Here is an 11,807-nt window from a genome sequence, read left to right as displayed (position 1 = left end):
TTTTTTGCCTAAGAACAGTTAGGCTGGGGCCGACGTTGTGTTTTGCAGCTGTGATGCCTCAAAGTTTTTAACTTAACTCTAAGTGACCAAGGCTGGACAGCTGCTTCCTTAACTAAGGAAGAAAATGTCCATCCCAGATGACAGCTGGACAAAGCCACATCTGTGAGGGACATATGGCTGTTTTTGCCCTAACAACCCAAGCACAGGTGACCTCACAAGCCTTCAGATACCTGCCAGAGGGCAGCCCAAACTCGATCCTGATCACCAGCTCCTGGGAATAAGACTCCATGCTATGAGTATGGAGAAAATGTAAAAGAATATTTTTGCTCAGAAAAGACACGGTCTCTCCAGATAGGAGGATTTGACTGCCTGCTTCTGCCAAAACTGTTGGATCCAAATGATCATTGCTGATATTGCAGCTTAGCTGGCCAAACATCCGCACTTTATGTTGCAGTGAAATGCAAAGTTAATCTGCTTTTTCCAAAGGAAGGCAGACATGGCGTGTGAACAGTAGCGGTGCCCCTGATGTGTGGAGATGTGCCTTGCTGTGCAAGAGATTCAGACTACCGCAGCAAGTAACAGATGATCACAGAGTGAGAACAGGAGAATATGCAAGCCTCTGCTTGCTGGATCAAGTATTTTGATGTACATGGAAAACGTGGCTGCTTCTGAGGCATCTCCGAAAGATTGCCCTTGCTGGAATTACTAGACTTTTACTGTGGTTTTCTTTTCTTAATCTTATTCATTCCAACAGAAGGCACTGAATTAGGATTCTGAATGCCCTTTCATCTTTTCTTTGAAATAAAATAAGTTATTTGGGATACTTTTTAGAGCAGCTCCATTTGTTTTGATCATGGCTGGAATTAAAGGAGTATAAATACTTGCCTACAGTCACACGCATCCTTTTCTTGATTTGTTGGGTGAAGGAGAGAAGATTTTACTGCCTTAATAAGGGAAACCTGGACAGGATGCTGACTCTGCACCTGATAAATCTTTCCAAATTGCCACAGGTGAAATGAAATGTTAATATCTCTTTCAATTATTAATTTAAGAAATGTAAACAGATCATGTTGAAAATACGGGGCACTGAAAATAAAGTATTTTCTATAAGTATAGTTTTTTTGTATTCAGTTACTAAAGAATTGAATTTTAAAGTTTCCTTTTTTTTTTTCCAGACAGAGTTTTGCTCTTGTTGCCCAAGCTGGAGTGCAATGGCTTGATCTCAGCTCACTGCAACCTCCGCCTCCCGGGTTCAAGCGATTCTCTTGCCTCAGCCTCCCTAGTAGCTGAGATTACAGGTGCCCGCCACCACACCCAGCTAATTTTTGTATTTTTAGTAGAGGCAGGGTTTCACCATGTTGGCCAGTCTGGTCTTGAACTCCTGACCTCAGGTGATCCACCCGCCTTGGCCTCCCAAAGTGTTGGGATTACAGGCGTGAGCCACCGCGCCCCGCAAGTTTTCTTAATATATTGAAACAAAGAGATTATTTTCATAAATCGAAGACACTGCACTAGTGACTTTCTATACTTCATTTTATTATGCAAATCAGTTTTAATTATAGACAATATCAAATACAGATAAAAGGATTAAGAAAACCTACAATCCTACCACCAAGAGACAGATACAGCCACACTGTGTTCTTTCAGACTTTTTCTTTTTTTCTTGTATGTACTTCTTTTTTCTTTAATGGATGCTTTATGAAAACCAATCTGCAAACTACTCTGTTCATTTCCCAAACATAATTCAATAACTATAAACTCATATCGCCATTTTAAGGTCATGTAACCTTTTGTTGTATGAATGTACTATAATTTATTTAATCAGTTTCCATTTGCTAGGTGTCCACCATGTTTCCAGTTTTGCAGTAATCTAAAGGAAGTAAGATATGTTGTATGTATATCCATTCTTGCATAATTGCCTAATTTATTTTTTACCTTCTATACATTAAATTTAAACACAGTGTTCCTCATTTCTTCAAGAAATTACTTTTGAGCTCTTGGTTTTCAGACAATTGTGCTTTTTACCTTTGTTTTAGGTGTATGAGCACCAAGATGGCAGCAAATCACTGAAGCTGGGTGACTTTGGACTGGCCACCATTGTAGATGGCCCCCTGTACACAGTCTGTGGCACCCCCACATACGTGGCTCCAGAAATCATTGCGGAGACTGGGTATATGCTTCTCTTATGTTTAAGTGCTGTGCTTGCAAAAGAACTAGCCGGCTTCAAGAACAGGAAAAATAGTTCTGCTGTGCCCTACCAGACATAATTAGCTATCAGGTTTCTTTCACTCTTTTTAAAATTTATTTTATTCTTTAACATTTACAGTGGGAGCCGTTTGCTCTGTTTTCCCGATCTGTTTTGTCAATTACTGCAATCTTACGGCTTCCATTTGGTCTTTGTTAAAGGTAGAACAGAAGTTATTAACCCCAGAGTAAAAAATGTTCAGACTAACAGAAACACACAGCGATGGTAATTAACTCTCATTTGGAGATAAAAGAAACAGACACTGCCGTGTGCAGTGATTACAGTCTCCTGCGGTTATTTCTCTCCGCTGCCCTTATCCTCCAGTCCAGGTCCCATTTGGGACCTCTTGGGGATCCATTGATTTTCTGTGGAGTATAAACACCCTTAGGCATCAGGGACCATTGGGAATTTCCTGGTTTCTGTGTGCAGAATCAGATGAATGTGGGGAGAAGGGCAGGGTAGCCTATTCCTTACTGGGCCCCACAATATGCCAGGCCTGAAACTCCTTTACTTCTTACTCTTCCAGTAGATGGTACGATTCCCATTTTGCATTTCAATAAATTGATACTCTAATGGGTTAGATACCGTGTAAGCTCATGATTAGTTTTAGTGGCTGAGTCAGGATTTGAACTCAGGTCAGCCTGAGTCAAAGACTCCTTTGGTAAGAAGCCCTATTTCTTACCAGACTCTGAGGTGTCATCCTTGAGCAGAAGGAATAGGGAGGTGGGGCGCCCAGGGGAGGCAGCCCTACTTTTTCTTCTCGTTAGCAGTTTCAGTCCACAGCTGGGACTCTAGGTGGCGCTCTCCCCTGTTACCAGTTGGAGATAGTTTTTTGGGATTTTGTTTTGGTTTTTGGTTGTACCATAGACCACAAGGGCAGAAAAACCAAATAGATGAGAAGGGAATCCCAACAGGGAAATTCCTGAGGTGAGATATGAGGGAGTGAGGACTTTGCTACTTGGCAAATTTGAATGAGGTGGGAGCCCACATCCATAGCCTTGTCTGACCTCCCTCAGGTGGGACTGCCTGGGGCACAGCCACACTTTCTACTGGGACATACTCTGCCTGCTGCTGGGAGGAAGTGGTGGGTCTTGAAGACCGTAGTGGAGACCAGCTCTGACACTAACTGTGTGATCTTCAGCAAAATTACTCACTCGTCTGAACCTGTTTTCTGTGCAATAAAAAATACTTGCCTTGTCCAACCTACAGAGTTGCTAGGAAAACAAAGTACGATCATGTATGTCAGTGCTCTATAAATTGGAAGACTTTCTAGAAATAATTATTATTCCTAAAGTGAGGGAGTTTATCTCAAGGGTGCATCCTTATCTCAGAATTGCTGTTACTATAATAAACCTTTTTGCTGACACTCTTCATTTATTGATATTTACATATAAGTCCATTCATGCCTTCCTTTGATTTTTTATTCCTGCACCTTGGTCTTTTTTTAAATTCTTATTTTTTAAACTTTTTTCTTGAACTCTGTTTAAGTGGTGGGTTTTAGTTTAGTGTTTGTTGTTGGGATTGTTATTTTGTTTGGTTTTATTTTTGGCTTGGAGGAGGAAAGTCATTGATTTTACCAAGCTGCATAATTTGTCCACGCCTGACTCTCCTAACTCTAACATCCCTTATTTTTCCAGATACGGCCTCAAGGTGGACATCTGGGCAGCTGGTGTAATCACTTATATCCTGCTGTGTGGTTTCCCTCCATTCCGTGGGTATGGGCAACCATCTTTTATTCAACGCCGACAAAGCATTTCTCTATTCTCCGAATGATCCATTAGCCCTTCTTGCACAAAGGAGCCTGAGGCAGGAAAAGAGCACAAGAACTTTACTTGCAATCCCTGTTATTTTTTTCCCTGTTACGTCGTGCATGCTAATTTGTATGCCTTCCACATTTCTTCCCCATATCATTAAAAACTCATTCTTTCTTTCTTTTTTTTTTCTTTGGTTTTGAGACAGTTTCTCTTTTGCTCAGTCTGGAGTGCAGTGGCACAGTCTCAGCTCACTGCAACCTCCGCCTCCTGGGTTCAAGCAGTTCTCCTGCCTCAGCCTCCTGATTAGCTGGAATCACAGGCACATGCCACCACACCCAGTTACTTTTTGTATTTTTAGTGGAGGTGGGGTTTCACCATGTTGGCCAGGCTGGTCTTTAACTCCTGACCTCAAGTGATCCACCTGCCTCGGCCTCCCGAAATGCTGGGAATACAGGTGTGAGGTGCCACACCTGGCCCAAAAACTCTTTCTTAATTTACCAAGGCAGTTCCACATTGACATTTTCAATTGTTTAAAATACACATTTTACACATTTATGGGGAAAGCAAGGGCTCCAGCGCCTAAGACTGAAAAGACGTACACTGAGTTGATATCTTAGTGCTGTTTTTCCTTGTCGTTCACCTAAACAGAAGTGGTGATGACCAGGAAGTGCTTTTTGATCAGATTTTGATGGGGCAAGTGGACTTTCCTTCTCCATACTGGGATAATGTTTCCGATTCTGCAAAGGTAGGTTTCCAGTGCCTTCCTCTTCCCTATATCATACTGTGTGTCTTCACAGAATTATTTATTCCAAATCATTGTGTGCAAAGAAACTAATGACATCATAAGTATGTTTCTTGTACACATTGTAGTTGTAATTGCTACATTTTCCGAGATCTTACAGTCATCAAGTCATCTGTCCCCAGACATCCCAACAAGTACTTATCAAGCGTCTCCATCTGCTGCCTCCATCTCTCTCAGGGGCCATTCCAGTGACATTGCTGTAGCCTCTTGCTGTGCCCTACCCTTGCCAGGCTTGAGCCCAGCTCAGTTTTCTATATGGCCTATGGTTTCACCTCTCTCAGCTCTTGACTTACTGACTTAATTTCTCAGTGAAGCCTTCCCAGACCATCCTGGTTCCAACTGCATCTCTTAAACCTTATCTGACTTGCTATATCCTACTTGTCTGTTTTATTTTTCTTCAGAACACTTACACCTGTGTGTCCATCTGGTATACCATCTAACTACCTATCTCTCTACCCAAAAAAGATAGATATAAATAGGTAGGCATATCTTCTTTATCTAGTCAATTTCCACACTCTCCAGTAGAATGCAAATTCTGTGAAGGCAGGGATTTTTATCTATTTTGTCCATTGCTGTACCATCACTGCCTAAAGTAGGACCAGTATACTAGTGCTCAATATATATTGAATAAATGAACAAGTATATGAATGAATCCATCAATTAATCAATCAGAGGGAAGAAAATTCAACCTCAATGTAGGTTGAAATTATCAAGAAGGACTTTATGGGGAAGCTATGATTTAAGTTGAACCTTGAATAATAGCCAGGATTTACAGGCAGAGGGGAGAAAACACAAGATTCATGGTTTTATCCCATGAAACTAAAAGATCAGTCCTTAACACAAATGAAGGTGATGGTCGCACAACAATGTGAATGTACCGAATGTCAGTGAACTGTGCACTTAAAAATGGTTAAAGTGATAAATTTTATGTATATTTTACCACATTAAATAATATTTATAATCAATCAACCTCTAAGAAGGCTATAAAATCTTACATATAAAATCTTACAAGGTCTATAGACCTTGAGGAGAAAAGGAAAACCTTCTCATTGCTCTTTTAAAATTTATATTATGTCTTCAAGTGCTGACTTAAATGTTTGAAAATTTGGGAAAAATGTTCTCAATAATTATCTAGAGAAATAACTATCTTTTGATGGCTCAATGTGTATGCCTTTGCTTTTGTCTTGTCCTGAGTGTGAGTTCCCTTTAAAAGCCAACCCCTCAGACCTGACCACTTTGTGTAGAAAATGATGCGTATTGGGTGCAAGTCTCTCATTTTCTTCCACTGTCCAGGAACCTGCCAGAAAGGGAGTGTCAGAGAAAAGCACAGGCTAAAGGAGATGGGGCGATACAGCTGCAGGACTGGGGGCTCTTCAGGAACCTGTCCAGCTCCCCATGCCATCACTGCATGACCTGAGGGCTCATAGTTACTGACAAATAGGACCATCTCCTATACCTCCCTAGCACCTGCAAAGGGCATTACACACAGCAGATGCTTTCACGAGTTCTGGTCCAAGTGAGAAAGTGAATGAAGAAGGCTGAGTGAACTCTCTCCTTCAATGACATTAAACCACCTGCTTCCCGAGTGGTACTATAAAGCCTGTGTATGTAAGGAACTGGATAATGCATATCTAACCATTTTGTGACATGGGAACTTCGAATCCAAAGTGGACACTTGCATAGCATACTCATTGTTAAGACCCAAGTAGAGCATTCCTGGTCCAAGTCCATTTGAGCTCATAAGGAAGTTCCATTCATTTCAGGATGATAAAATTGTTTACCTCTTAATAGTTCTGTTTTTGTTTGTATTGATTTGTCTGGAAATTGTTGAAGCAATTTTAACATATTTCTTTAGAATTCTTTAGCTACTAAAGGATCAATTCTATCTTGCCACCTAGCTGTTGGCAATTCTATGTCTTTCCTCCTTCCTTTCTTTCAAACCTAAGTATGCTGTCTTGAAATTAGGGGAAAATTTCGTTTTCCTTTCAGCTGCTAAAGTGAAATTTTAAGTAAAGTGTTTTTTTAAATGTGACTTCTATATTAAACTAATTAATAAATTTGTCTTTAACGTGCAAAATGCTAGACAAAGAAAGGAATATTAATTCCTTAATTTGTATGATTTGTTTCTTTTCTACATTTTATGAAATTGATTTTGATATTAATTTTATTCAACCACAAGCTATGTATTTATAATTCCAACTGCTTACCATTTGTAACTTTTGAAGGTGATAAGTAGCCATAGGTAAGTGGAGTTGATGTATTTAAGATTTAGAGCTTTTACAAATGCTTTTCAAAACTAAAAGAGAACTCTTGCATTTGCACACATCCAGCGTTTCACCTTAACTTCAGATAAATGGACTCTAATGTTCCCCTTCACAGGAGCTCATTACCATGATGCTGTTGGTTGACGTAGATCAGCGATTTTCTGCTGTTCAAGTCCTTGAACATCCCTGGGTTAATGTAAGTGACTTGCACCGTTTCCTATGTTCTCTCCTAACATTCCTTTTAAAAATCTGTTGCAGATTTTCTAATGCTCTTGCCTCCTTTTGAAAGTGTTGTGGGCCAGGTGCAGTGACTCAAGCCTGTAATTTCAGCCTTTGGGAGGCCAAGGTGGGTGGATCGCCTGAGCTCAGGAGTTCGAGGACAGCCTGGGCAACATGGCAGAACCCGATCTTTACCAAAAAGTATGAAAAATCAGCTGGGCATGATGGCGCAAGCCTGTGGTCCCAGCTACTTAGGAGGCTGAGGTGGGAGGATTGCTTGAGCCTGGGAACCAGAGGTTGTAGTAAGCCAAGATTGTGCCATTGCACTCCAACCTGAATGACATCTAAAAAGAAAAAAAAGAAAACAGTGTTGTGTTTCATTTTGTTCCTCCCCCTCATATGCACCAGGACAGTTACAGGATCTTAGACTTGTTCCACAAGGGCATCTGATGTAGCCATTACATTTTATTCTGATGAGACTGCCTTCTAACTGGTGAGGTGCCAGTGGCCTCAATCTTCTACCCCACAACCTGCTTTCTGAGGTCCAGATTAGAGCTGAATAATCATCAAGAAGACATAACAGACTTTCTGAGTCAGTCCTGCTTTTTGCATGATTGATTCCTACCAAAAGTACAAGTGACCTAAGGATTTCTGCATACACCTTGGGCTACTCCAATACAGCACTTCTCAAACTTGAATGTGCTCACAGATCACCTGGAGATCCTATTACAATGTAGATTCTAACACAGTAGATTGGAGGCCCTTCATTTCTAAAATCTCTCCGATGCTGCCTCTGTGGCTGTTCTTTGAGTGCAAGGGTCTAATGATATTTCATTAACTATGAAGGAATTCTCCAGAGCAGAGTCATTATTTTTTAACTTTGTATTTCTCTACAATGGATGGGTAAAATTAGTTTTGATTAATAATACTCATAGTTGGCTGGGCGCAGTGGCTCACGCCTGTAATCCCAGCACTTTGGGAAGCTGAGGCAGGCAGATCGCTTGAAGCTAGGAGTTTGAGACCAGTCTGGTCAACATGGTGAAACCCCATCTCTACTAAAAATACAAAAATTAACTGGGTGTGGCGGTGCGCACCTGTAATCCCAGCTACTCAGGAGCCTGAGGCATGAGAATAACTTGAACCCGGGAGGTGGAGGCTGCAGTGAGCTGAGATTGTGCCACTGTACTCCAACCTGGACAAAAGAGCAAGACTCCATCTCAAAAAATAATAATAATAGGCCAGGTGTGGTGGCTCACGCCTCTAATCCCAGCACTTTGGGAGGCCAAGGCAGGTGGATCACTTGAGATTAGGAGTTTGAGACCAGCCTGGCCAACATGGCTAAACCCCATCTCTATTAAAAACAAAAAACAACAACAAAAAATAGCTAGGCATGGTGTCATGCACCTGTAATCCCAGCTACTCGGGAAGCTGAGGCAGTAGAATCACTTGAACCCAGGAGGCGGAGGCTGCAGTGAACAGAGATTGTACCATTGCACTCAAGCCTGGGTGACAGAGCAAGACTCTGTCTCAAATAATAATAATAATAATAATAATAATAATAATAATGCTGCTCATAGTTAATACTGATAGAATGCTTAACTTCTGGAGTCTGCCAGAAGTATTTTAAGCATCTTATATACCTTAACTATATTGTGTTTGTACTGATTGTGTTCTTCCCAACAACATTATAACTTTGTAATCTAGTTTCTACAGTAATCCCCATTGACAGATGGAGAAGCTCCATCATTAGGTCTAATGGCCAGAATAGAAGACAGATATAGGCTTGAATATATATATGGACATGGTCATAGAGGTAGACAATCATAAAATTGTCAGCTCATTGATATAAATTTTATCAGCCTCCCTACTGCACTGGATCATCTGGCTGTACATTGAAGGCAACAAAATGTTCCATTTCTCTGAATTGTCACCTTGGTGAGTAGTCGAGTGATTTGTTTTGTTTTGTTTTCCAAAACAACAAAAGCTTGAGGTCAAGGCATGATTGAAAGCACAGTCAGTGTGTCAGGTGACTACATAGGGGGTGACAAAACTTGGGATCTCATTCATGTTCTGCCACTTGATGGCCATAGGTCTAGGTTCCAGCATTCTACATGTCTGAATGTGATTCTTCACACTCCAGTGGGAGGTTATATACAAATAACAGGAGAATAGACCTGAAAATAAGCATGTAGAGCTATGCACTGAGGTTTATTTTAAGGCTTCTCATATAGCAGATTTTTCTAACTGATGTACAGACATGCAAAAATAGTAATCCCCATGGCCCTAGGGACAGTGGGGTTGTACAGCCAGTATCCAGGAGTGGTCACTTCCAGCCTCAACAACATCTGCATTCACCCCAGGGTGCTAAGCAAAAATTATCCTTTTCTATGAAGCTGAAAAGATTAGGAAGCATCTTACTTGAGCCTTATAACAAGCCTACAAGATAAGCCAGATGGGGATTATTGTACCCATTTTACAGATGAGGAGACTAAGGCTATGCAGGGTGATTTTCTCAAAGTAGCCAAACTTGCAGTTGAGCCAGAATTTGCAGCCAGATATCCTCACTTTCAGCCCAGGTGTTTTAAAGTCCCATGCACCACATTACATCTACTCCACCCTTTGTTATACATGAAAATGTGGTAGTGTTGTAAACAGGTAGGTATAATATGGACATTGTCATCATTGTAATGATTGCTAATACAAGTCAGCAACCTTCCCAAACTCACTTACCTAGGTCATGGTACCTTTTTCTTAGCTGTGTGGGGAGGAAGAGGCACAAGCCAGCTGTAGGCTCTCTGAGTGGCAGTGGTTGGTTCTGACTGATCCACGTGTTAATGCTGTATGGCAAAATGCTCTGATTCCTAGTGCCAGTGGTTCAATTCAGTATATATAACGAACACACTCATCTATTTGTGCAACTTTTTTTTTATGATGCTTGAAGAGCCCATCCTTTGCGAGTCATCCTTGTTGTTACTTAGGCATTTTATCTTTGCTCAAATTGTTGAAGAATAGTGGCTTGTTTCACGGTTTTTGTATTTGTGTCTAAAGCATGTTTTAACATGACAGACGCAATGCATTGTGTAGCTAGTTATCCAGAAAAGTCAATCTTTTAGGAATTGTTTTTCAGATCTTCAATAAACTTTTTCCTTAAATTTCAAAGAAAAAAAATAAAAGCCTACCATCCATAAATTGTCAAATTGCGTATTCGCTCTGGAAAAGTTGAGACAGGGTAACCACACAGAAGAGACTAGACAATCTGAATTTGACATGTGGCCTTAAAAGGCTCCTGAAGAGCCATAGAGGAAAGATATTCATAGATGACAAATAATCATTTTAATTTTGCTTTTTTTTGAGACAGGGTCTCACTCTGTCACCCAGGCTGTAATGCCGTGGCACAATCATGGTTCACGGCAGCCTCGACCTCCTGGGCTCAGGCAATCCTCCAGCCTCAGCCTCCCAAGTAGCTGGGACCCCAGGTGTGCGCCACCACAACTGAGTAATTTTTTTAAAAATTATTTGTAGAGATTTCTAAATGCATTTTTATTAGAGAGACACTGTGTGCCAGCCCTGCCCTCTAGGAGCAACGTCTGATACAATCAGACGGTTCCAGGGTAGTGAGAACGGCCACCCCAGTCTGCTCTGTGGGGATACTTCCCAGAGCCCAGAGAAAGAGGTGCCAGAGCTCAGTCCTGGAGAAGACTGGGAAGAAGATATCTGACAGTCAGTTCCAGCAGAATGTGCATGTTTGCTAGAAGATAACTTTGTAAGTGTGAGCAAATTTGTTTATATACGTGAGGGGTCTGGAATGCTTTTGGGAACAGCATGAATCTTCCCGATTCCAGACCAAATGGCCCTATATTAATAATATCCCAACTCAACTGTGGTAAAGAAACAAAATGAAGAAGACTTCTGGCTGTTACCAGTGAAAAAATAGGTTGCTCATGATGGCAATATATACATGTCTCAGCAGTAACTTTCTGCCTCCTCTACCTGGTTTTGTGCACATTTTCACACATGATCCCACTTTGCTGATAATTAGGTTCCATGGCTCCCTCTGGATCTTAGACTTCTGCTGTCCATTTCAGTTTTTCCTCTCAGATTTCCTAAAGACATTTTCTAAAAGAAAAGAGAGAATTTAAGTAATCATCTAGGAGATTGAAAACCAAAAAAAAAAAAATACCCTTTCTGGAATTAAAACAGACCATCCTAAAAAAAAAATTGGTTTTAATAAAAGCTTTTAAAGTCTTGATTAAGTGAGTGCTTAACTTTTGAAATTATCTTTATGAAGTAACTAAATCAGAAAACAGATTTTTTCTTCATCTGAAAATAATCAATTGTTAAAAGGAAGTTTTCACAATGAGCGTTTAGTATTTGTTGACATCTCCAAGTACAGCAAATGAATGACCAAGCAAATGAAATAAATTAGAGATTTCAAAGAATATCTGTTTAGTAAGACATTTAGTGTTTGGCAATCAAATTATATCTGATTACCACAAAGGAGAGAAGCGGGGAGAAAAGTACTA

The 11,807-nt window shown here is 40.6% G+C and overlaps 1 protein-coding gene across 4 annotated transcripts in view; it reads left to right on the top strand.

Annotated features, from left to right (window-relative positions):
• The window catches only part of DCLK1 (doublecortin like kinase 1), a 366,905-nt gene that overhangs the window by 321,863 nt on the left and 33,235 nt on the right, over positions 1–11,807 (top strand). For all 4 annotated transcript variants that reach the window (XM_017854149.1, XM_017854150.1, XM_017854151.1 and 1 more), the window contains 4 exons: positions 2,037–2,170; positions 3,883–3,960; positions 4,648–4,744; positions 7,181–7,261. In XM_017854149.1, the coding sequence (XP_017709638.1) occupies positions 2,037–2,170; positions 3,883–3,960; positions 4,648–4,744; positions 7,181–7,261 (390 nt within the window). The remainder of the gene's footprint in view (positions 1–2,036; positions 2,171–3,882; positions 3,961–4,647; positions 4,745–7,180; positions 7,262–11,807) is intronic.

The sequence above is a fragment of the Rhinopithecus bieti genome, unplaced genomic scaffold (assembly GCF_001698545.2).
Source record: "Rhinopithecus bieti isolate Rb0 unplaced genomic scaffold, ASM169854v2 scaffold_35538, whole genome shotgun sequence".
NCBI classification, from domain to species: domain Eukaryota; kingdom Metazoa; phylum Chordata; class Mammalia; order Primates; family Cercopithecidae; genus Rhinopithecus; species Rhinopithecus bieti.
Note: the sequence above shows the minus strand (reverse complement) of the source record. Positions and strands in the feature narration are given on the sequence as shown.